General features: G+C 47.0%; 1 protein-coding gene across 1 annotated transcript; it reads left to right on the forward strand.

The window, feature by feature from the left end:
* Positions 1-26,458, forward strand: LOC123413179 (probable protein phosphatase 2C 37). The gene is made up of 4 exons (XM_045106126.1): positions 1-510; positions 623-940; positions 1,020-1,128; positions 25,989-26,458. The coding sequence occupies exons 1-4, from the start codon at positions 133-135 to the stop codon at positions 26,300-26,302; spliced, it is 1,119 nt and encodes a 372-aa protein (XP_044962061.1). The 5' UTR covers positions 1-132; the 3' UTR covers positions 26,303-26,458.
* Positions 26,459-27,658: the final 1,200 nt, after the last annotated feature.

Below are 27,658 nucleotides of genomic sequence, written 5' to 3' on the forward strand. Positions count from 1 at the left end.
AACGGCGTCGGCATGTGTCCGCCGCCTGCAATTTAACGTTACACAAAACTGCTTCGCTACCCGCAGTCTCTTCCGGACCAACGCGCATTCTGCACAATCTGCTCCTCCCCTTGCCGTGATAGATCTGTGGTGATGGGCAACGGAGGGCTGAACAACGTGCCTGCCGCCGGCGAGCAGGGAGCCGACGCTGCCGTGGCCTCCGAGGGAGGCGAGCTGCAGTCCCCACCGCCATCGTCAGGGTACTACGCGTCCTCGGAGGGTTCAGACGGGTACCTGACGGGTGCCGAGGAAGGGGAGAGCTCCCGCGCGGTGCCGGCGCTCCCACAGCCACCTGCACCTGCAGCGGCGGCGGTGTGGCCGCTGGCGTTCGGGTCGGCATCGCAGAAGGGGCAGGACGATGACGGGAAGATGATGGAGGACACCGTGTCGCTGCGCCCCTTCTTCTGCGCCTGGGTCGACGGCTCTCCCATGCACTTCTTCGCCGTCTTCGATGGCCACGGCGGACCCAGGGTAGGGTAACCTCCGCTCTCCTTGGCCATCCCCACGCGGAGTGCTCGACACATCTCTACGCCCTACCCTACGACACCGTGTGATTTGATTTGCTTCGTCCGTGGCGGTGCAGGTGTCGGCCCTGTGCAGGGACCAGATGCACGCCATCCTGGCGGAGGAGCTGGCGGTGGCGGCGACGGCATACCGGAAGGAGCACCCGGAGAAGGACGAAGAGGCGGAGCGTCGCGCGTGGGAGGCGGCGCTGAAGCGGAGCTTCGAGCGGGCGGACGCACTGGGGATGGGGCTGTCGGAATCGGGATGGCCCGTCGTGGGGTCGACTGCCGTGGTGGCGCTGGTGGTCGGCGGCAGCATCCTCGTGGCCAACTGCGGCGACTCCCGCGCCGTGCTCTGCCGCGCCGGTCATGCAATCCCGCTGTCCGAGGACCACAAGGTGAGATTAATCTCCTCTGGTGGTCCGCTCCGGTGATGGCGGACAGATTTTGAGCTTGACCGACGATCCGTTGATGCAGCTGGAGCGGGCGGACGAGAGGGCGCGCGTCAAGGCGGCCGGAGGCAAAGTGTGGCGCTCCAGCGACGAGCAGCTGCGCGTTGGGGGGCTTGCCATGTCGCGCGCTTTAGGTGCGTTACTATGTCGTTTCTTTGCTTCTTATTATGCACACGTTTCGTTTCAAAAGTAAATACTACTATGTCGATGCTTATAATTCATCAAGTGATTCGTTTTCAAAACTTTTGGTCTTATATACATACACATAAGTTGAAAAGTGTCTCAGTTCAGTTTCTAGGAATTGCACCCCGCTAGGATTTGGTTTACCCAGCGGTTGAAAAAGATTGTTATTTTTCGGGGAAAAAAATATTCTCATTTGTTACGGTGTCCTTTCAGCCGTGATCATGCTTACAAAAAAATCCGGCCCTCCAGCAAATCTGACTGCCGGCCGTACTGGTGGTACTGCGGTCATGACTCGTGATGTTCTACGCATGACTACATTTTAAAAAGACAAACTCTCGAACATGGCGTTCAGCTAGGCTTTTGATCTCTTCAATTAGAGATCGGAGAGGCGATCTGTTCGTTGCGAGTGCTTTGAGCATCGCCACCGCCTCTGCACGGTCCGTCTCCACGATGATAGGCATCATGGTCCTATGTAGTGCAAGGTCGATGCTTTCTCTATAGGCTAAGAGCTCCGCTTCTAGCTAGCGCACTATCACATGTACGGATTTGCCTACAAGCGCTAAAGATGATATTCCCTCGATCATCACGGAGGACCATGCCGCTTCCCGCCGCTACTGTAGCTGCAACAAAGTTGTCGTCCATGTTGAGTCTGGCCAAGCCCGTAGCAGGGGGAGTCCAACAGGGCCGCTCCGGAGGCACCCTGCAGGACTTCTTCCTCGATGGGTTAGTGCAGACCACCATCTTCCCCTTCTCCATATTGGCCGTCGGATACTACTAGATACATAGCAAGGACTTGATGTAGCTCTGCAGGAACCGGCGACAAGACTCAGCCGGTGGTGGGGGCTTGTCATGGGAAACCTTATTCCGCACATGCCACACCCTCCACATGGTCATGAGAACCACCAGCCTTGACGTCTCGTCCAGGGGTTCCAGCAGTGTGAAGAGACACTCCGGACTTGTGTCACAAATGGCCTCCACCTTGGGTATTGTTCCAGTCCAGCGCCATGAGCCTTCATAGATCCTTCGCTAGTGGGCACCTGCAGAGCGCGTGGAAGCCTTCCTCGCGTTCAACACCACATAGGGGACAAACATCAGTCACCTCAAGATGTCATGAAGCTTTATTGGTCCAAGTGGCAAGAGAATTCGTGAGGACCCTCCATGCAAAAATGCGTACCTTTAGGGGAGCAGGGCACCCTCATATGATCTTCCAAATGGCGCGACGACCATCAGGTGCCCTGCTCGTGGCGGTGGCCAATGGACGCTCGCGCTCGTCCATTGCTAGGCGGTACACGGATCGAACGGTGAAGATACCGTTCTTCTCCGGTGCCTAGGCAATGATATCCTCTATGATGCATGGTGAAGTCCTGGTGGAGGTGATGACGACCAAGTCCGCCGGCAAGAAGTGTCGCTGGAGTACGACAGTAGGCCAGGAACCATTAGCGTCGAGGAGCTCAGCCACCCCTCGTATACGGCAGGTCACCTGCAGAGTGATGGGGCGGTAGGAGGGTTCTCACGGCAGCCAATGATCTCGCCACACGCGGATGTCCTTGTGGTTGCCGACTCGCTAGACGATGCCCTTTTTAGGAGCTCGGGGCCGTGCTGGATAGCCTACCAGGCCGGGGAAGCGTTCCCCGAGAACACCGTGTCCTCAAGGCAACCATCATGGTAGTAGCGAGCCTTTAAAACCTGCGCACATAAATTGGTAGGTTTAGTAAGCAGGCCCTCGCCAGGAGGGCCTGGTTCAAAAGGAGAAAGTCTCTAAACCCCAAGCCCACCTTGCATTTCTGAGCCTCGATCTTCAGCCAAGCCAGCCAGTGCGTCTTCCTTTTCCCCTCGGAGGCACCTTAGTAGAAGTTGCAAACCATCCTATTCAGGTCATCACACAATGACATACGGAGCTTAAATATGCCCATGATATATGTGGGACTAGCTTGAGCAACTGCTTTGATCATGGTTTCCTTGCCAGCCAAAGATAGGGTGTCCCCCCAAGCTATGATCCTCTTCAGTAAATGAGATTGCAGATTCTGGAATTTACCTCTCGGCATGCCTCCTTCGGGCGTTGGGAGCCTAAGATATTTCTCCTCAAATGTAACAGTGCCAATGTTCAGACTTGTTCGCACATCATCTTGTTTTCCCAAGTCACATGTCGAACCAAACATAGCACTGCATTTGGCGGGGTTGATGAATTGTCCCATGGCCTTCGAGTATGTATTTAGCACATCCTTGACAATGAGGGATTCTTCCTGATCAGCCTTAAAAAATAGTAATGTATCATCGGCAAACAGTAAATGAGACACACCTGGGGCTCTGTGGCACACTTTTAGCAGTGTGAGATCACCTTTTTCCTCACTTTCTTTTAGTAGAGCAGATAGCCCGTCAACCACAAACAGAAATAAGAATGAGGACAGAGGATCACCTTGCTGCAGCCCTCGCGATGGTGCAAACGATTCCAGAAGGCTTCCATTAAATTTCACTTTATATCTTACCGAGGTGACGCAAGCCATAATCCAGTCCACCCATCGGCGAGCGAAATCCATCTTTGGCATCATTCGCTCCAAGAAGATCTAGACCACCCTATCATATGCTTTGGAGAAGTCCAGCGTGTACGCAAAGAAACTCTTGCTTGGGTCCTTCTCCTTTTGAATAGAATGGAAGAACTCAAAAGTAGTCAACACATTATTAGTGATCATACAACCAGGAACAAAGGCGCTCTGCTCCGGTGAAATGATATCATCCAGTATAGGCCTCAGACGGTTTACCAGACATTTAGCCACCACCTTGTATATGACATTACATAGGCTGATAGGGCAAAACTCCGCGAGTCTCTCGGGATTATCCACCTTTGGGATCAGAACAATAGAGTTGTTGTTCAACCCCTCGGGCATAATTCCTGGCCAAAAGAATTTTTTAAACCCGTTTGTTACCTGGACTTCCATCACATCCAATTACGCTGGAAAAAGCGGGCAGGAAAGCCATCAGGGCCCGACGCCTTCAGTGGTCCAATCTGAAACGGAGCATCGGCAATTTCCTTATGAGAGAAATCTGCACACAATCCATCATTCATGTGGTTAGACACTCGACGGTTAATAAGATTAATTACTGGATCCGCATCGAGGGAAGGGTCAGCAGCAAAGAGTTTGGCAAAGTATGTTGTAGCCATGCCCACAGTGGAATCATGCTCCTGATGTGCAGCGCAGTCATCATCAATGAGGACTTTTATGTGTTTTTTCGTGCTCTCCACACAGCCTTCCAATGGAAAAACTTGGTATTGCGGTCGCCTTCCCACAGCAAAGCGATATGTGATCGCTGCATCCACAACATCTCCTCTCTATAAAGCAGTTCGTTCATTCTGTCGGTGTCTTTCCGTATCTCTTTCCTTTCTGTAGACATAAGCTCCTTGAGGCAAGCGCATGATTTGTTAATATCCTTAATAACATTACCAAAAATTTTGGGACTCCATGCTTGCAACTTCTTCAACACATTCCCAAGAACACTTGCAACATCACCTAAGTGCAGCAATGCACCCAGTTCAATCTATTCATTCATTATTACCTAGGGAGGGAGGGGTCCCATTCCCACATGACCTCGTATTGACGACACCGTCTTCCTTCTTGATGGTGTGGTTCCTCCGGCGCGCACTTGAGAATGATGGCCAGGTGGTCGAAGCTCGGGGCCACCAAGTGCTCCACCCTAGCATGGCCGAACACGTCCCTCCAAGCGTTTTTAGCCACAACCCGGTCGAGGCGAACCTTGTCATTTGTGCGGCCTCCACGATGGTTGTCAACTGTATAGGGAAGGACTGCAAAACTAAGATCGTCTAAACCACAGACTTCAAGAACATCTCGAATATCAATCATCTGACCTACAGAGCGCGGGTGTTGGAGAAGTGCTCAAAACTCTACATCGCTTCGTTGAAGTCACCCATCACTACCCACGGCATACATGCATGTTGATGGAGATTCCGTAGCAGTGCCCACATGTGATGACAATCCTCCAGCCAAGGTTCACCATAGACACAAGTAAGCCTCCAGGGGGGCTCACCCTCCACTCTAGTCACGTACGCATGAATATATCGTTCATTTGTTACTTTTACATCAAGATTGAATGACTCATCCCAGTATAGGGCAAGACCACCACTAAGACCTTTACAATCAAAAGCATCAAATCCTCTCAAAGGTAAACGAGCACACGATCGCTTAATTTTACTTTTTGGCTGCCTAGTTTCACAAAAAACGATACTAGGGGAATGAGCTTGGACTAAGCTCACAAGATTACGAACTGTCCGAGGGTTCCCTCCCCCTCGACAGTTCGAGTTTAGGATATTCATTGCTCCTAACGGGGCGCCGCCGGCCCTATCAGTTCGTCAGCGGCGCCTAGGCCGACTTCCTCCTGTGTGTAAGACCTGTCCACCATGTCCTGGTCTGTCATCCCATCTCCAACATGAGTGTGCTACCCATCCAGCGATACAGTAGTCCTGCATTTCTTTGGAGTGCCTGAAATCACACAATCATTAGAGTTTGTTGTGTTGCGGTAAACCACCAGTGCTTGCCAACCACCATCTCCACCTGTGCTAGCAATCTGGACCCTGTCGTTGCATGCTTTGCGAGGGTTGACACCTCGTGTGATATGACTACATCATCTATGCTCAGATCATGGGATAAGTTATGTATGGGACGGATCATATCTGAAGTTTGTGGGAGTGACTCCTCAGCCATATCCACGCCCGCTTGAAGTTGTGTTGAAATCTGGATCCTGGGAGCATTGTCGCCAGCACCTGTATTTGCAGTATCTGTGCTGGTCCGAGGCATCACCAGCATCTTTGCGGCAAGCATCTCATCAACGACTCGGTTTCCGGTGTTGTGGTCAGGTTTGTCCTTTGGGCGCCGCACCGAGCTACCGTCTGACCTGCGCACCCCATTCCACCTCTTCCATGACGTGTAGAACCTATCCTCTCCAAGGAGAAATCACGTCCCCTAAAGGTCGTTGTGTTAGCCTTGGCTTTTACAATTCCGGTCTGTCTACCGAATCGTCGTGGCAGTGTGCAACGGAGCTTGCCACTGAATTTGCGAGAAGGAGCTCCTCCACTACCCCTTCTGCCAGAGGATTTCTCCTCGTGCCCGAGCCGCATGAGTAACAAATATTCGACAGCTTTTCACACTAGATCTAGAACTCAATTTTTGTCCTGTGCTCCTTCAGCGTGGCAAACATGGCGATTGTAGTCTCCAACATACGGTTGACTAGGATCGCCACTCTAACACGAACATAGTTGCCCGTATCCCCATCCAGCTCAGTTTGCAGGATGGTACCCAGGATGACACACAACGCACGAACCATGGCCTCGGTCCTCCAGCTCATGGGCACATTCAGGATAGCACCCATATTATCATCGTGTTCAGGGTGTAGTTAGAAACATTCCTCATACCATCGTATGCCTCGATGAGCAGCAGATCATGCTCCTACTGCCATGGCCCTCCTTGGAGGACACGAGCAATGTTTGCCTTACCGCCAAAGTGTACCAAGTACTTGTGGTCTCCCTCATAAGCATAGTCAAAAACCTCCTTGAACCTCATCCTCCCACAATGTTCTCAGACAGAGTAAAAGGGAACGTCTGCTCCAGGGAGTACACAAGCATGATCACAGCTCACGGGTGTTCAGGATGTTGTAGGATACCTTCTTCCTCAAGCTCCACCTCCACCAGCCCTGCGTTGTCCTCAGGGTCCTCCCTGAAGGAGGTTTCCTCCTGTCCTTCTCCATTCTGGTCTCCGCTTTCGTGCTCTGTCGGCGACGAGCCTATCGACTCTTTTGTTTCGAGTTGATCCCAGACCACTAGCTTTGCAGCCTTGGATTTACTCGTGTGGCCACTTTAGATCCCCGAAGGGAGGCTTCGGGGGAGCAGCATCCACAGAGGGAGCCCCATATGCGCCCCAACCCACCTCCAATTTCACATTGGAAGCCACTAGCGACTTGCCCGAGTTCTGCGAGGCCGCTGACATGCTTGTCGGCAAGAGATCAGATTGGGGGCGTAGACTCTCTCAGGCGAATTGATATGTCCTCGATGTCCTTGTGGTTGCCGACTCGCTAGACGATGCCCTTTTTAGGAGCTCGGGGCCGTGCTGGATAGCCTACCAGGCCGGGGAAGCGTTCCCCGAGAACACCGTGTCCTCAAGGCAACCATCATGGTAGTAGCGAGCCTTTAAAACCTGCGCACATAAATTGGTAGGTTTAGTAAGCAGGCCCTCGCCAGGAGGGCCTGGTTCAAAAGGAGAAAGTCTCTAAACCCCAAGCCCACCTTGCATTTCTGAGCCTCGATCTTCAGCCAAGCCAGCCAGTGCGTCTTCCTTTTCCCCTCGGAGGCACCTTAGTAGAAGTTGCAAACCATCCTATTCAGGTCATCACACAATGACATACGGAGCTTAAATATGCCCATGATATATGTGGGACTAGCTTGAGCAACTGCTTTGATCATGGTTTCCTTGCCAGCCAAAGATAGGGTGTCCCCCCAAGCTATGATCCTCTTCAGTAAATGAGATTGCAGATTCTGGAATTTACCTCTCGGCATGCCTCCTTCGGGCGTTGGGAGCCTAAGATATTTCTCCTCAAATGTAACAGTGCCAATGTTCAGACTTGTTCGCACATCATCTTGTTTTCCCAAGTCACATGTCGAACCAAACATAGCACTGCATTTGGCGGGGTTGATGAATTGTCCCATGGCCTTCGAGTATGTATTTAGCACATCCTTGACAATGAGGGATTCTTCCTGATCAGCCTTAAAAAATAGTAATGTATCATCGGCAAACAGTAAATGAGACACACCTGGGGCTCTGTGGCACACTTTTAGCAGTGTGAGATCACCTTTTTCCTCACTTTCTTTTAGTAGAGCAGATAGCCCGTCAACCACAAACAGAAATAAGAATGAGGACAGAGGATCACCTTGCTGCAGCCCTCGCGATGGTGCAAACGATTCCAGAAGGCTTCCATTAAATTTCACTTTATATCTTACCGAGGTGACGCAAGCCATAATCCAGTCCACCCATCGGCGAGCGAAATCCATCTTTGGCATCATTCGCTCCAAGAAGATCTAGACCACCCTATCATATGCTTTGGAGAAGTCCAGCGTGTACGCAAAGAAACTCTTGCTTGGGTCCTTCTCCTTTTGAATAGAATGGAAGAACTCAAAAGTAGTCAACACATTATTAGTGATCATACAACCAGGAACAAAGGCGCTCTGCTCCGGTGAAATGATATCATCCAGTATAGGCCTCAGACGGTTTACCAGACATTTAGCCACCACCTTGTATATGACATTACATAGGCTGATAGGGCAAAACTCCGCGAGTCTCTCGGGATTATCCACCTTTGGGATCAGAACAATAGAGTTGTTGTTCAACCCCTCGGGCATAATTCCTGGCCAAAAGAATTTTTTAAACCCGTTTGTTACCTGGACTTCCATCACATCCAATTACGCTGGAAAAAGCGGGCAGGAAAGCCATCAGGGCCCGACGCCTTCAGTGGTCCAATCTGAAACGGAGCATCGGCAATTTCCTTATGAGAGAAATCTGCACACAATCCATCATTCATGTGGTTAGACACTCGACGGTTAATAAGATTAATTACTGGATCCGCATCGAGGGAAGGGTCAGCAGCAAAGAGTTTGGCAAAGTATGTTGTAGCCATGCCCACAGTGGAATCATGCTCCTGATGTGCAGCGCAGTCATCATCAATGAGGACTTTTATGTGTTTTTTCGTGCTCTCCACACAGCCTTCCAATGGAAAAACTTGGTATTGCGGTCGCCTTCCCACAGCAAAGCGATATGTGATCGCTGCATCCACAACATCTCCTCTCTATAAAGCAGTTCGTTCATTCTGTCGGTGTCTTTCCGTATCTCTTTCCTTTCTGTAGACATAAGCTCCTTGAGGCAAGCGCATGATTTGTTAATATCCTTAATAACATTACCAAAAATTTTGGGACTCCATGCTTGCAACTTCTTCAACACATTCCCAAGAACACTTGCAACATCACCTAAGTGCAGCAATGCACCCAGTTCAATCTATTCATTCATTATTACCTAGGGAGGGAGGGGTCCCATTCCCACATGACCTCGTATTGACGACACCGTCTTCCTTCTTGATGGTGTGGTTCCTCCGGCGCGCACTTGAGAATGATGGCCAGGTGGTCGAAGCTCGGGGCCACCAAGTGCTCCACCCTAGCATGGCCGAACACGTCCCTCCAAGCGTTTTTAGCCACAACCCGGTCGAGGCGAACCTTGTCATTTGTGCGGCCTCCACGATGGTTGTCAACTGTATAGGGAAGGACTGCAAAACTAAGATCGTCTAAACCACAGACTTCAAGAACATCTCAAATATCAATCATCTGACCTACAGAGCGCGGGTGTTGGAGAAGTGCTCAAAACTCTACATCGCTTCGTTGAAGTCACCCATCACTACCCACGGCATACATGCATGTTGATGGAGATTCCGTAGCAGTGCCCACATGTGATGACAATCCTCCAGCCAAGGTTCACCATAGACACAAGTAAGCCTCCAGGGGGGCTCACCCTCCACTCTAGTCACGTACGCATGAATATATCGTTCATTTGTTACTTTTACATCAAGATTGAATGACTCATCCCAGTATAGGGCAAGACCACCACTAAGACCTTTACAATCAAAAGCATCAAATCCTCTCAAAGGTAAACGAGCACACGATCGCTTAATTTTACTTTTTGGCTGCCTAGTTTCACAAAAAACGATACTAGGGGAATGAGCTTGGACTAAGCTCACAAGATTACGAACTGTCCGAGGGTTCCCTCCCCCTCGACAGTTCGAGTTTAGGATATTCATTGCTCCTAACGGGGCGCCGCCGGCCCTATCAGTTCGTCAGCGGCGCCTAGGCCGACTTCCTCCTGTGTGTAAGACCTGTCCACCATGTCCTGGTCTGTCATCCCATCTCCAACATGAGTGTGCTACCCATCCAGCGATACAGTAGTCCTGCATTTCTTTGGAGTGCCTGAAATCACACAATCATTAGAGTTTGTTGTGTTGCGGTAAACCACCAGTGCTTGCCAACCACCATCTCCACCTGTGCTAGCAATCTGGACCCTGTCGTTGCATGCTTTGCGAGGGTTGACACCTCGTGTGATATGACTACATCATCTATGCTCAGATCATGGGATAAGTTATGTATGGGACGGATCATATCTGAAGTTTGTGGGAGTGACTCCTCAGCCATATCCACGCCCGCTTGAAGTTGTGTTGAAATCTGGATCCTGGGAGCATTGTCGCCAGCACCTGTATTTGCAGTATCTGTGCTGGTCCGAGGCATCACCAGCATCTTTGCGGCAAGCATCTCATCAACGACTCGGTTTCCGGTGTTGTGGTCAGGTTTGTCCTTTGGGCGCCGCACCGAGCTACCGTCTGACCTGCGCACCCCATTCCACCTCTTCCATGACGTGTAGAACCTATCCTCTCCAAGGAGAAATCACGTCCCCTAAAGGTCGTTGTGTTAGCCTTGGCTTTTACAATTCCGGTCTGTCTACCGAATCGTCGTGGCAGTGTGCAACGGAGCTTGCCACTGAATTTGCGAGAAGGAGCTCCTCCACTACCCCTTCTGCCAGAGGATTTCTCCTCGTGCCCGAGCCGCATGAGTAACAAATATTCGACAGCTTTTCACACTAGATCTAGAACTCAATTTTTGTCCTGTGCTCCTTCAGCGTGGCAAACATGGCGATTGTAGTCTCCAACATACGGTTGACTAGGATCGCCACTCTAACACGAACATAGTTGCCCGTATCCCCATCCAGCTCAGTTTGCAGGATGGTACCCAGGATGACACACAACGCACGAACCATGGCCTCGGTCCTCCAGCTCATGGGCACATTCAGGATAGCACCCATATTATCATCGTGTTCAGGGTGTAGTTAGAAACATTCCTCATACCATCGTATGCCTCGATGAGCAGCAGATCATGCTCCTACTGCCATGGCCCTCCTTGGAGGACACGAGCAATGTTTGCCTTACCGCCAAAGTGTACCAAGTACTTGTGGTCTCCCTCATAAGCATAGTCAAAAACCTCCTTGAACCTCATCCTCCCACAATGTTCTCAGACAGAGTAAAAGGGAACGTCTGCTCCAGGGAGTACACAAGCATGATCACAGCTCACGGGTGTTCAGGATGTTGTAGGATACCTTCTTCCTCAAGCTCCACCTCCACCAGCCCTGCGTTGTCCTCAGGGTCCTCCCTGAAGGAGGTTTCCTCCTGTCCTTCTCCATTCTGGTCTCCGCTTTCGTGCTCTGTCGGCGACGAGCCTATCGACTCTTTTGTTTCGAGTTGATCCCAGACCACTAGCTTTGCAGCCTTGGATTTACTCGTGTGGCCACTTTAGATCCCCGAAGGGAGGCTTCGGGGGAGCAGCATCCACAGAGGGAGCCCCATATGCGCCCCAACCCACCTCCAATTTCACATTGGAAGCCACTAGCGACTTGCCCGAGTTCTGCGAGGCCGCTGACATGCTTGTCGGCAAGAGATCAGATTGGGGGCGTAGACTCTCTCAGGCGAATTGATATGTCCTCTCGGCTACCTCACCCGAAACCTAGATGGGTTTTTGTAATCCGGCGAGGGAACTTCTTGCGTGAGGGGTTAGGGCACCTGGAGTCCCCCTCCCCTACGACAGGGACACGGGCCAAAATGACCCCTGCATACCGATCGACGGACGAGGCTGCAACAACTCCGATGTCCCGCGTGAGAGTGAGAGCGAAGGACTTGCCACACGCGGCCGACATGAAGGCCGATGACGGTGGCGGCATGGATTTCGCCAGATTGTTAGGGGATGGAAACCAAGGCAGCCCCCACACCATATTTCATTGTGTACAATAGAATGGGATGAAAGAGATTCTTGTTATAATTATTTTATATATATATAATGCATAATGAAAGCATGAGATAAGGCTCGAACATAATTCGACTTCGAATTTACAAAGCCATCAACCGATCAGGAGGAAGTCAAACCGTACAATTAGGAAAGAAAAGAAAACGTGGATACAAAATCACAAGAGCCGATGCAAGGAGCTTAAAGAAAACCAAAACGCTACGGACAAAGAAAAAGTAGACTATAGCTTGAATACCAAAGCACTTGAAGGGAATTGCGCCCCTCGAAAGGATGTGAAGCCATCACAAAGACCGAGAAAGTCATCGTCAACTCTGACAAATACCAAGTCTTCACGCCCAGACTTGAATGATGGTACACCGACTGAAATGTGCAACTGCTCCTCAAGAGCAAGCTTATATACACATACGTGAAGGAGTGTCTCAGTTCAGGGTGTAGGAATTGAACACGGCTAGTATTTGGTTTACAAAAAAAAAATCCTTATCCCAGAAGCCGTGAATGGTAACTCCTTTTGCACGTCACCTATGGTACGTGACATGTCGTATATCCCTCTCCTAGCATCCCTCGCCGACGGCTGCTCGGCCTCAGTGTCCACCACTTCCCTCCACCTAACATCTTTACCCTAACACCTAGCACCCTTACCCTCTCATGGCCTCTCGTCCCTCGACTGTGCATGGTCGCGCCCGGGCGGACACGTGGCTCGAGTCCATCTTGTCCTTGAAGGAGTCCTTGCCGTGCTCCTACCATGAAGCCCTGAGTGGACAACTCCCCATCTTCGGTGTTGCGGCCTCGTTGGGCGCGGTTGCACCACCGTCGCCCTCTTGGCATGTACTCTACTTTGAGATCTATCAGGCACGAGGCGATTGGGCGACAGAGGACAGAGAGGGATGGTCATCACTAACGTCATCATCCACATCGCTAGTGGCCTATGGCACCCATCCAATCCCTCCATCCAATGTCCGTCATCCCCGATGTCAAAGGTCTGCCCTATTGCCAATACACCGGACGCCCGAGGGTCGAGTGTAGATGTGACATCCACTATAGGCGCTATGACCACTAAGGTAGATCACGCTCCCCTGCACAAACCCCCGTGCCCCGTCTCTGGGGAGGTCACCATCGACCAAGCATTTGCATGGTCCTTCTACCTTTATTCGACTTCATTGGTGGCTGGACTACGGCAGCACATGCTCTCAAGGAGCACCGCGGCCGCTGCGCTACTCCCACCTTCGCCGCCTCGGTCCACCTCACCCTTAGTTGCCTTGTCGGGCCACCCCATGCTCAAGCCGACAAAGTGTGACTGCTACCTCCAATGATCATCCCAGATAGAAGAGGATCGATGTCAATTGCGACTCACCCAACTGGCTATGATTGCGGGAAGCCGATTTGGGTCTTGTGCGTGGAGGTCACCAACGCCAACCATGACCCTTGAACCCTCTTGTCGATAGCTTCTCCATGTCACCTACCGTTGGAATTCCTCATCCACTTTGTCAAAGTCAGGACTAGTCTGGAACATGTGTGCACCGTGTTCCACGTCCACATCAAGACGACCAACATTATAAACAACGCTTGGCATTTCTCCACCGTACCGACTCTTCTCTCCAACCATTCCACGATCATGGACCTCACATCAGAGAAGAGGCTCAAGTCGTGCATGGACAAGTTTTGCATCACGACCTCGATGGTGAACCCCAATACCCCCGTGCTATGATGCTCTTCCTCGTCATCCCAAACGCAATGAATGCAGATAGTGAACCCAACTATGTTGAGCGGGTGGCACTGGACATGTTGAGTTATCCTATACATGTTCATGTCTCTCTCTACGAAGACTACCACCATCCACCCATGTCCCCACTAGTGTAGGTTGCTCATTGAAGGATGATCCCAACGAGGATGGTGACCGCTCTGTTTCATCCCCACCATACCCAGCTCTGTGACCTAGGCAGTACGAACATCCCTCTCCTATCGGCTATGGTGGAGGCTCTCCTCACAGTCATAATGACCACCTTCATGGCTCACTGACATGATGAGAACGTGTTGTTAGCCCTTTGTCCCTGAAGTGTTGGTATGGGATCCTTGGAAACCATCCCACTTGTGAAGATGACATGGAAATGTTATCTTCATGTTTGTGCCCAGATACTGGACCGACCGTTTTGACATTGAAAAGGAGTCGGGGTCCACTGTGTGCTCTCCCGCTGGGGGCGCGTGATGTGCCTACGCCGCCTAGTTTCCCAATGCCTCAGTATCTCGCCCCCCATCCTGCACACCCATGATTCAAATTCAAAAAGTGAAGACCAGGTAAAGCTCCCAGAAGGATTCCACTCTCTAGGGGACAAGACAAGCACTGCTCGAGTGCTTTAGGACATGCATGTCATTTTTCACCCGAACCCCGTCCCTCCTTGAGCCCTTCAGGCCGGCAGAGGCGGGGTCAATGACCTGTCAGTCCCCCATGTGACTAAGTTGCTAAGCCGGGATTGGATGTGCACCCATGCCCTCCCAGTGAGGTATAGATCCTAGCACCAGCTGCTCCCTCAATGACAAGCACACCCACCATTGAGTCATTGGTCGTGCCTAGGCCCGCACAAGCAGATATTCTATATGCCATCCACATGGATCCCCTGGTACCTGGGGATCCACCATGTGCCTCACACGAGGTGGCTTGCTCGGTCGCGACGATTGCCACTGAGTGTCCACCACGCGTCATTGATAAATTGGATTACTCGCACCATGCACCGCAAGCCTCTAATGGACGGCCAAACGTCCTACATGAGCCGACTAACTCCTCTACTCCTGCTACTATTGATCCATTCCTGGCAAACATTTAAAACACTATTTAAATTATTCTTCCCATGACAGCCCTAGACAGATGCCGGAAGAAGTTGCCTCCTAAATTTTTCCATGTGGGAGTGAGCTAATCGCCAAGTATGATTGTGTTCTGGACAGTGAGGTGAAGTTGATTTCCTAGGTAAGCATGTTGTTCATGTACCCATCTCAGAGGAAATCTTGGTGAAATACATGCACTTGTTCGAATGAGCATTTGCAGATGACGTCATGTAGGCCTTGACATGCCTCTTTAGCTTGCAGATACCAGACTTTGCGGATGTCCTTGTTGTCCCCGCCCATCCACAACATCGCATGGTCGATTTGGCTTGGGCTCTCCCATCCCTTTCCCGTGGAACATCATTTTCCAATGGATAGAGACCTCCAAATAATCATTTGGAAGGTGCGTGGTCTTGACTCCTCGACGAAGCTCATGGACGGTCACAACTTTTTACCTCCTACCGCCCCTTGTATTTTATGTTTGCAAGAAACCATCGCTCTCCTCTCATAGTGCGCGACTTTCTCGGCCCCCTCTTTCAAAGAGTTCTTTTTTCTTCCTGCCAACTACATTCGAAGCGACATTATTCTGGTGTGGCGCGATGATATTGTGACCCTCTAGAATCGAGAATGCTTATGTGGGGGAGCACGCGATATCAAGGTTGCGGTTTCCCCACCCTCTGGAGGCCAACATTGGTCGATCAACAGGGTCTACCGTCCTCGGTAGGACTAGGACAAGACTGTATTTCTCGCTAATATTCAGGACTTCCCTGCCTCTTGTACAGTCCCATGGCTTCTTCGAGGCAATTTTAACATGATCACATCAGTGTCAAACAAAAACAATGTAGACTTTAATTGTTGGATGATGTCCCATTCCTTCTGATCCTTTAATGATGAGGAGCTATGTGCTCTATACTCTCATGGTCGCTGCTACACTTGGTCCAGCGAGTGCGACTCTCGGATGCACACACACATTGACCAGTGTTATGTACCTTGGGTTGGTCCCTTACACACCCATATTGCCAGCACTGATGCCTCCCCATAGCAACGTTTGACTACTACAGTCCCATCTGGTTTCAATGCACGACACATACTCCTAGGCCTCGAAGATTCCACTTTAAGCACCTTTGGCCACGTATTGACGACAACATATATGTCATTCAGGAATTATGCACATATGTGACCCTGAACCCTTCTAGCCGATCATGACTCATCTTAAGAGAATGACGCAACAACTACAAAGTTGGAGCCCATGGTCCATTCGCCATATCTGGCGCCCAATCCAGGCCGCCAACAAGCTCATCACGCGCCTCAATCAGGCACCGAATTTCCACCCTCTCTCCTGGCTCGAGGCCTTGCTTCTTTGCCATATTAAGGGTGCACCCTTCTCCTGCCTTCAGGATGGAGATGTGAGGCCAGACTTTTTTGATAGCCATGAAGCCAACACAAGAAAAAAAAATGGGATGGTCAAGTTCAAGGAGTGTGATGTCTCGGTCCCCGATCCTGTAATCATGGCGGAGGCCGCCTTTCACCACTACACTACCGCCTTGGGAAACTTCGAGGAACGACCGTATACCATGGACCTCAGCATGGTGCATGTTCGACCCTTTTACATCCATGCCCCTTACTAGAGGATAACATATGGCTAGCCATGAAAAGCTTGACCTTGGAAAAGCCATCAAAAGCTTGATCTTGGAAAAGGCGCCCTGTCTAGATGGGTTTAGCACTAAATTTCTTTGCAGTGGATGGGAGATCATTAAGCATGACCTATGCAGTGTCCTCGGCAAGATTCACGAAATGAATCGGCAAAGATTATGTAAGCTCAGTGAGGTGTTGCTCGGCCTCCTCCCGAAGAGCCGGGTGCGGAGTCGAGCCGGTGTGGAGTCCTCATCTCATTATTGGCCAATCAGAATCGCCCTACCATCACCAAGGATTTTGCCAAGGCTATCTCACCTCGGATCACTCCCTGACTTCGATCCATTGTTTCCACCAACCAAAGCGCATCCATAGTCGGCCGCGACATCCATGACACCTTCTTGCTCCTCGAGCAGATGACGTGCCTGCTGAACAACCTCAAAGTCACTCGAATGCTGCTCAAGATCGATATTGCACATGCATTTGACTCAGTAGCATGGCCATTCCTCCTAGAGACTGTCCAACACATGATCTTTTCCCTTCATTAGGGAGAGTGGATCTCCTTACTCCCCTCCTCCGCCTCAACCCGTTTGATGATCAATTGGATCCCACGTGCATGGATCAACCATGATCGCGCTATAGAACAATGTGACCCACTATCCCTATTCATCATCAGGCTCATCATCGACGTCTGAAACTCCTTAATTTAACGGATGATCCAACTAGGAGTATTACACCGCCTCACGGATATGCATGCCGCCTTGAGTGTGTCACTTTATGTCGACAACATTGTAGTGTTTTCCCATCCTAATGACCATACCATTTTAGCGGTCAAAGTTCCCTCTAGTTGTTTGGCATCGTGGCGAGACTACGCACCAACTTTCTCCAAATATTTCGCGCAGCCAATCTACTGTTCTCACGATCACATCAACAAGACTGTGACATCAATGGCAAGCCAAATAGCACCTTTGCCAATGAAATACATGGCCCCGCCCTCTCCATCCGTTAAGCTTCAAACTCCAACTCATGGCAATCGTCCTGTAGCTAGAGAAGAAAGTACCCTGCAAGGAAGGCATCTATGCTATACATCGGCGATCGCCTCGCACTTGCACGCCATTTGCTCTGCGCCATGTCAAAGTAGTTCATCATCGCCCTATTCCTCGATAATACCATCCTCGACAAGGTCAACCACATCATCCGCGTTTACATTTGGGTTGGCTGCAAAGACACCAAGGGAGGCCACTATAAGGTGAACTCGGCTAGTGTCTTGTGCCTCACACTCCTTGGTGGCCTTGGGATCATAGACCTGCAGCAAGAGGACATTGTGTCGTGCACCCGATGGCTATGGCTCAATGCAAGGATTCCAACCGGCCATAGAGTTGCCTACACCTTCCACATGATGCTATGCCTATGGAGATCTTCAGCGCCTCCACTCGATGGATGTTGTGCAATGGCAATTCATGCCTCTTTTGGACGGACAAATGGCTTGATTGTTGCACCATCACCGTGCTATTTTCGCTAGTATTTTACCTTGTCCCCAACGGCTACGGCAAGAGAACACAAGATCCTTGGGCTGAGCACCCCTCTTCTATTTGGGACACTGGATTGATCCCTAGTGTGCACTTGTTGTCCATTGCTCATCCCTTATTCTTTGTAAAATTCTCGAACTTCTTATATCAATAAAAAGATACAAAAGATCTTGCGTATTCGCAAAAAAAAACTTATACATACAAGTTTTGTTCGCATGCATTAATGAGGGCGAGTACAAGGAAAGAGAAGTACTTGGATACCAGAAATGAAGAACATTCTCTATTCATCAACATGTGCCTTCTAGTGGATTTTTAAATGGTGCGTTGCATCTTAATATGATCTCGCTCTCACTTAAGAACTCACTCTATTTGGGTTTATAAAGCCCAACCCACATATCATTAACATAATTGCATATGTGTTCATACATAAACTATTTAGATTACACCCAAAGAAAATAATGATATTGCTTTTGTGGCATATGTTACATATTTGGCTGATTAAGTCAATGGTAAATTTATTTTCTTACATATACTATTAACATTACATCCAAAGAAAATAATGAAATTGCTTTTGTGGCATATGTTACATATTTGGCTGATTAAATCAATGGTAAATATATTTTCTTAAAATACATGAGGGTCTTATGAACACCAACACAAAGACTACTAATAAAAAGGCATAGGTAGCAAATAAATGTTGAGTTATATCAAAACAAGAAAACAAGTATAGATAGGAAGAAAGGATGATCATATTAAGCTTTAAAATAAATGATGATAAGCATGCCCAATAATTAATTAAGTTTCTGTAGATGTCAGCTAGGTCCTATTAATTTTGATTCATGGTAAGGAAAATAGGAATAGTTGTTTTCCTGAAACGTTCCTCCCCAAACCCTAAGAGACGTGATGCCTTGGCACATTGTGTCGCCAACCTCTGATCCTCCACCATAATCTTTGATGTTGCGGGAGTGTTGAGGTATGGTGGAGGCCCTCATATACCAAATGGAGATATATCTTTCCCCATTTTGGGGATTTTAGGTTGATTTCTTTTTCCATAGCTTTGGTGCTTCCCAAAATGGCGACTGTGTAGTACAATAAAATAAAGTCTCCTCAAGTCTCCCTATCTCGAGTTCTTGACACTTTTGCTTGCGGCGACATCAATATCTTGTTGGCTTGTTTTCTTGCAAATTGCTCTGGCCGATGACCTTATGGTTTGCAATGTTCCTTCGCACGATGGCTTCACTTTATAGTTTGGTCCTATCGCCTTATCTCTATCGCATAGATGCGACCCCAGTGACGGTGTGTGGCCTGTGATAAGTAAATGATGTTCGGATACTTATTTCCCCTGCTTTCTCGAAGTGTCTTCTCTCTCTCTCTCCCTCTCCCTCCCTCGCTCGTTCCCTCCGTCTCTCTCTCCCTCCCTCATTTGCACAGAGATATATATATTGTCACATAGCCATTTTCCTCTCACATCTTGTTTTCATGCACGTTCCCATCAAGTACGTTATCAGTTTGTCCATCAGTTTCATCGGGTTGAGCTAACCGATGTTGGAGAGAACTCAGTTTGCCACAAATACCATATGTCAAAGATATGTAATATGTTGTTTACAATTTTTGCCCCCACACTATAGGTTCCCAAAGCATCACTGCGGTTATCTCAGCGTGGTTATCACGAATCTATCTAACAGGTTAAGCGAGAGAGTTGTCTTATTGCTTTCTTACACCATGGCTACTAGAAATCACTTTACTACTTATTTTTTTTATTATGTTTTTTGACTAGTCACTTGTTTAAACTGGTGTTTATTCATCCAGTTAGGATTTGAGCAACATCTTAGGTAGGCAAAGAAGGCAATAGATCAATAAGGCAATAGGTTAAGGCAACAGACATACCTAATGCGGTTATCATCAGGATAATGGAAAGAAGCATGTTAATATGAGTTATAGTGCTCATACATGTACAAATACAAAAGGATCACAACTACTAGACCTGCAAGACTAATGATGGAGAGAGACATGATTTGACTAAGAGGTCTGAGAAAAGATATGAGACTAATGGATGGATATGTATTGTACCAAGGACCATTAAATTAATAGTTGGGCACAGACAAAAAGGGGTACTATGTATATGTAGTAACCTACCATTTTATCAAACACCCAACACTTTACATCACTTGTTATTTTTGGCACACATTGTAGTGGAAGGGTAATCGTAACCATATGGGGATAGTTTCCCATGATGGTTTGTCTATTTGTCTACTGGGACAAGATGGAGGAAGAGAGGCCAGATAAGAAAACAAATGTCAACACTCAACATGTTTCTCTACTTCTTATTGGAGCCGATGGTAAAAGGGTGAGCATACCTTTTGGATATAGTCTCCCATACAAGATGACAATGGAAGGGGCCTCATACCGAAAAGCTAAATGAATACAAGTGTACATAACATACTATCCCTGCCACACATTTTTGCCATTTTTATTATCACCAACCATGTTCGGTGAGCCTATCATGCCATCCATCTCATCAAACATTGAATGGGTATGTCTATGATTGAAAATATTGATGTATCTACCTTGACTAATTCAAGGGTTACAAGATGCATATGTGGGATAAAGATATATGGCAAAGGCAGAGGTACCATATTGCGGCAAAGCTTGGTAGGAAAGGGGATGCCAAGAAGATGGTTTGTTGGGTTTGGAGTGAACATGAGTCGGCTACCTTCCATGTGATTCTAATCGACACCCTACACAGGCAATGTTATTAATCGGGATTACTGCTTCATGGGCAGGCTAAGTATTATATGGTGCAAAGGTGAAGGACACGAAGTGAATGGTTGTCGGTGGATGGTGGTTGGAGTCGATTGTCATGTAATTTATGTCTCAACAACGAGTGCAAATAGATTATGTAGTAGCTGAGATTTATTCAGAATGATACCATGTAATCTTATTTCAACACTTTGTGTATGCCTATTAGTGGACACGAGTTAGTTAATTATATAAACTGTACCATTCTTAAAGGAGAAGGAGTGGATTTGTTTTATGAAGCGTATCGAAGTGAATGAAGCTATTAAAGTATCTAAACAACCCAAAGTGATAAAGAGGTGATCATTTACGTTGAATGTTACCCACCTTTATCAAAACCTAGGCCGGGCTTGATTTGCCCGACATGTCGTCCTTAGTCACATATTGTGTATTTCCGACTCTAAAACCGACATCCATTACCTAATCACATGTACCAATGGGGAGGAGTGATGTGCATTTTTTAGAAGAATCCAATAATGGACATCATAAAATTAACTTTCTTTGATGAGAGTGAAATCTAAGTAGATGACGGCACCACTACAATTCGACTAATGGACTATCTCCAATACATAAGTATTAAATAATATATTGGCCCCCATATAGCAACTTTGATATTCACATGTACCAATAGTTAGGAGAAACATGACATTTTGTGTCATTAGATACTATTGCACCAAATAATCAACTTACTAAATTAAGCCCCCTATATAGAGTCTAGCCTAGTTGTTGAAGAAACGCCATCGCACTTCCACCACTAGGCTATCCCCATGCCCTTTAGCATCAAAAAAATTTATGCACCCCATATTGTGACTTTAATATATCGAAGGTGTGTTGCTAAGTGTTTGTGAACAAAATACTATGAAGGTAGTGCCTTGAACCTTGGCCTCGCTGATGGAAAGCAAAGCCACTCTCACATGCATCACATTTATTCTACAAGTTTGAAAACCTAAATTCCTTATGGATTTAGACATCCTAACACAATCATTTCCACGTATATCTTTCCAAATCAGAAATTTATTTTTGAATTGGACTATTAAAATTTTGACACTCATGATTAATTTTACAAGTTTACGAGAAAGCAAGTTATGTGTGTTGAACCATAAGTACTAATCTAAGAGACACAAGTACAATCTCTTGAGTTGGATCATTCATATATATAAATTTGAGGAATACATGGTCAAAACAAGTTCACATAGTAAGCTTATGAAGAAAGGTGGATAACATATTTCGAACACTCCGACTAGTAGAAAATAGGGCTTTCGTCCTAACCCCGATTGAGCAATACTCCCGGTCACTTTACGAACCGGGACTAATGCTTCGAACGGCTAGGAGCGGACGGGTGGCACTGCCATCTTTAGTCCCGGTTGGTGTGGGACTTTTAGTCACGGATTGTGTTACCAATCGGGACTAAAGGCCTTGACACATTAGTCCTGATTGATAACACTAACCCGGACTAAAGGGTCTACCTTTAGTCCCGGTTGATAACACTAACCCGGACTAAAGGTCTACCTTTAGTCCCGGTTGGTATTACCAACCCAGACTAAAGTACCATTTAGTCCCGGTTCATAACACCAACCCGGACTAAAGGTCCATCATAGGCTAGTTCAAAAGGAAAGCATCCCATCCTAAGTCACATGTTCTCTGTAGGTGGGGTGGTAAGCTGCATAGGGCAATACACATGAGGTCTTGAGTTCGAATGCCTCGAGTTGCATTGGTGGGAGGCATTATATTTTTTTACCACGGCGCGCGATGGTGGGACTTTTAGTCCCGGTTCGTGTCAACGGGACTAAAGAAGGGAGGGATTTAGTCTCTATTTATTAGTCCCACTTAGTGAACCAGGACTAAAGGCCTTTCCCAACCGGGACTATAGCCCATTTTTTCACTAGTGTCCCCTCAAATCAAGCTCATTCTAGCTCTCTTCGAGATCTTAGATTTGCCAAGACATACAATTGATGTAGTTTAGTTCACAAGTATTATTATTATTATTATGTTGGATATGTATTGGCCTCGGGTCTTGTTTTTTCAATACGAATAATATTGACCTAACGAGTTTTCCTAAAAGTTTGAGTTGATGAAAAAGGGTAATCCAATATATATATACTTCAACTCCTCCTTCAATTGAATATTGTAGGGGTATACATTCCACTACGATGACAATAAACTTTCCACAAGCATTGAATCTTAATTGAATCATTTAATCATATAGTAATATGTATGTTAATGATTCTAGCTAATGGAAGTTATGCTTCAAATGCAACTAGTTGGACTTGAGAAACTAAAGAAATAAATGGGCCAAGCTAGCGTCTTGGAGCAAAGCCCATGAGAGCAAATGCTCGAGTTGTCTATTCCTTCAATACCGGTCCTCCTCACACTAAAATTAACTCTTGCAAGGAGACAAGGTTAACAAGTTATGTTCACGACTGACTATAGCAGGGTCTCAAGCCCACTTAAGCAACATGTACCCCATGGATGGCAACGCGGAATTATCACATGGTGTAATGAGGGTAGCAATTAAAATATCCACATGGTTCTAGGGATTTTAGGAAATTTTGAATTCATCACATAATTGGAAAATCATCAAAGAGGAATTGTTGATTTTCACTCCAAACCCAAATGTTTTTACTTTTTGATCACATAAAGGTGATATTTTCCAGTATGATTTCAATATATTGTGTTGCTCCTATCAAAAACACTTTTCACTAGGGGGCATCCTTAATTATGTGTTTAAAGAAATGTAAGTGAAATGTGTATGTCGGCCTTATATCGAAGGTCGATGTACACTGACATGATTGATACATTGATGTTTTTTCGATAGATCTATTTGCCTTGGTGGAGCACGACCCACGTCCTATGTGAGGAGAGGCGTAGAGAGAAACTCTTGGTCATGGAATATTCAGTATGTGGCCGCTTTTAAAGTTCTCCAATTCCCCATTATCACAACCTCATGATGTCCCTTGAATCATGAAACCCGACCTCCGTAGAACATTGATTCCATGGAAGGAGGACTGCCTCTCCTCTTGGGTTTAATAAAGTTGGATTGAATGATAGTACATGTTCATCGGGATTATTTACATGGTAGGGCTCCTTGATAAATGACCTAGCCTACACTTGAGGGTGGTAGGTCAAAGGGTAAATGGGCCAAAAATGGAACATGTGTTTATGAAGACTAGCTAGAAGTGGGGGTGTCCATCACTAAATAAGCCGAGCTACTCATCATCCATTCATGAATGGGGCTTGGCTAGTTGGCCCTTAAGTTGGCTTGGGCTTCTTCACTTCTTGTGTTCGTATTTGACTTTACATTTTATCTTCCCCTCTCTTTCTTTTAGTTGCTTACCATACTGGTTTCCAAAGACTTTCATTGACTGTCTTTGCCTTATGTTGACCATGGCTGTTTTCTTGAACTTTTTTCATTGTCTTGGACATATATTTAGCATCCATGAGGATGCCATGCATGATTAGTTGTCAGCCTTAGTATAGTTTAGTTATTATTCCCTTCAACAGAGTCCCCTAGAGATGATGTTTCAAAACTCATCATTGTGTCATCAGGTCATTAGTTGATTCTTAGCTACCTTATTCGTCTCCTTAGATTGTTGCCTTGTTTAAATGTGCTATTCTCTTGAATTCATGGCCTCATCTGAGGTCTTCAAATATCTGGCTTGAGGTTAATGATGTCGGAAAAATTGTACATCACTTTTTGGTGGGAACAAGATCAAAGGGAAGGTTGGAGAAGGGGAGAACTAAACCTTGGGATTCGTAAATCCCCATGACTTCTAGGGATTTTTTTCTACATTGTCCTTCGTGGAGAAATTCCTGCTCCCAGAGAGTTCATCCACATGTTTCGCCCATGGAGAGAGAGAGTGTGAGGGAGGGATGGAGTGAGGGAGGGATGCAGAGAGAGAGAGAGAGAGAGAGAGAGAGAGAGAGAGAGAGAGAGAGAGAGAGAGAGAGAGAGAGAGAGAGAGAGAGAGAGAGAGAGAGAGAGAGAGAGAGAGAGAGAGAGAGAGAGAGAGAGGGAGGGAGGGAGGGAGAGGCTATTTTCTCGAGGTGGGGAAGGTCTAGGTCAAACATACTTAAAAATGGAGAGGCATGAGTTGTTAGGACTTAGATGCGTGTTTTAATTTTTGGGATAAGCTTCGCTATTTTTCTAAGTCTTCCCAAGTTTTCGTAGATTTCATGGAGAGTGATGGATAAAATAAGGGTTGTCGAATAGGGAGAAAATATAATTTAGAAGGGTGCCCAAATTTCCCAATCAACATTTCTGTGTTTTTTTAGTTTCTAGATGATTCCGAAGAATACTGGAAAAATACCCCAAAGAATTTTGGTAATTTTACAGTGGTGTATGGATTGCTCTATAGTTTCTCCAAAAACCAGTTTTATTTTTATATTTCAAGTGCTATTACAAATAAAAAATAAATCGACAAAAAACCTTTTTGGGCGGGATTCATTGTATCATTAGTTTTTACCAGGCCTCTAGACCCAGAAAGTGAGCTAGGTTGACCATCTGGCACCAAACTGCTATGCACCGATTGGATAGTTCGGGTGGACCAATGTCGCCATGATTGAACGAGAACTCTACATATTACAAGTTTTCTGTGTAACTAGCTTACAAGAGTAGCTTACCTATATAGAAATTTATTTGCATGAAGATAACACAATGATTTGTGTTGCTCATTACACTTTTAAAACTTTGATAATTATTTGAATGCTGGCATATATAGATGAAATCAGTTTTCACCTGTTGTGTGTCATGAAGTTAATTAGTATCACTGAAGATATTATTTGTAAAATAATGTTTCATTTGGACAATCATGAATTTGTATACGGTTACCTTCAGCAAGGATGTTACCATGCACTGTTTTTTTACTGGTGCCTGCATTGTTGCATTCATATTCCTATTAGAACTCAAATGAATGTTCATCGATGTGCATAGGACATTGTTGTTTGCTTACAAATCTTTCATGATCAGGTTACCTTCTTGTTTTTATTAATATGAGAGTTGTTTCGGTGAATATTTCCTAAAGAGAAATAATGTAAATTCCAGCTTTGTTTATTTTTCACAAGTTCATCCATTTGTACAACATGATTACATTTTGTTTAGTAAATTTTTCTCTGATGCTTCACGTATTCAATCTCAGACAATGAACTGTGCTTGCAGGGCATAGGCTCCTTAAGCCTGCAGTGATATGTGAGCCAGATATAACCATGACCACTAGATCAGAGGATGACGACTGCATGATCCTCGCGAGCGACGGCTTGTGGGATGTCATCGAGAATCAGAAGGCCTGCAATGTCGTCAGCAACTGCCTAGCAATAGAACACCAAGGCGCTCCTGGAGGCGGTGCACCAATAGGCCAAGAGGAAGAGGTTGGCTGCGTCCATGCCGCAAGCCTCCTGATGAACATGGCGATCCATGGTAAAAGCCCAGATGACATCAGTGTGGTCGTACTTGATCTGAAGGCGAGAGGGTAGATAGGCAGATCATATCAGATCATCATCTCCTTTGCAGCTTAGACCTTATATGGATGAAACATTGCCATGGATAGAGATTTATAAGTGATGCATATGGATGATTGGAATGTACAATATATGTTGCTGACATTTATTGTCGTTGCATTGTCTTCAAAATAGTTTTCTTCGTGGTAGCTTTGTTTGTGGTTTGCACTCAAAACTGGTGAACTCACCTCGTACAGGTTTGGTATTTGCATCTAGTCGGGACTTGAGGGAAATACTGGGCAGGAAGTTGCAAATTCAAGTTGCAATGTCCTTTCCAAGAGCCTTTGTTACTTCTTTTTTTGTTAATGAGCCATTGTTACTTACCATCATCGTCTTTATTGTACGCGTATGCATGCATATGTATGTGCTGATTGCAACATGTCAATTCAAAGGCGAGGCTGAGGTAGATGGATGCGGGCCTTCTCTAGCTCATCAGCCTGCCCCGACGTTTACAAACGGCAGCGTCAGACTCGAGTAGGTGCAAGAATCCCGATCAAATGCTACCGCACCAGCTGCAACATTGGCACGAGGAAGCCCTCGACGGATACATGGGTGTTATGCCAAATTGCCGAGGTGTTGCTCCAGTTTTTTTTTCACACGAGATAGTTTATACTCCACGCTGCGCAAGTTGTGCTCTCTGATCAGGGCAATCTAGGATGCACCGCTTACCTCATATGGGCTTCATGGCAAAGCACACTTGTGCTTCGAGTGCTACGGACACCCACCACAAATGAGCTGCAGTTGTAACTTGTACTTCCCACTCGTTTCAACCTGTACTACTCACAGCAACGTCTAGTTATTAGAACCGAATTGTATTGGGAAAATGGGAAATCTGGGTATGGAAGATCTAGGAAAACCCAAAAATAATCATAAGAAAAAAACAGGGAGAAAACCACACCCTTGGCTCCTCAGTCCTGTGAGCTACTAGCTCACCCCTTGCTCCAAACACTATAGGTTCCAAGCGCGCACCCGGCATCCCAGCTAGGGGATACTCCATGATTAGTTATTCCTAATTATCACACCACTAATACAATGAAAAAGTTGAACCAACACTGTCTCAGTTCCTGTTTTATCCCATGGCTTACAATTTTCGGCAAATCTCTTTTCAACTACCCCTTCTACATGGACCCACGTCTCCACTAAACCCTTTGCTTGTTACATGCTTCTCCCCAATTAATCAAAGTGAGTGACACATTCATCTCCGCTGCTCCCTATCCACCTCGCTCTTCTCCCGTGCGGCACCTCAATCTTGACGACGCGTCATGTCTGAAGAACCTCCGTGCCAATGCATCAGCAGTTTGTGATTGAGCACCGACCCCGCATTACAACATT

The sequence above is a fragment of the Hordeum vulgare genome, chromosome 7H (genome assembly GCF_904849725.1).
Source record: "Hordeum vulgare subsp. vulgare chromosome 7H, MorexV3_pseudomolecules_assembly, whole genome shotgun sequence".
Taxonomy (NCBI): domain Eukaryota; kingdom Viridiplantae; phylum Streptophyta; class Magnoliopsida; order Poales; family Poaceae; genus Hordeum; species Hordeum vulgare.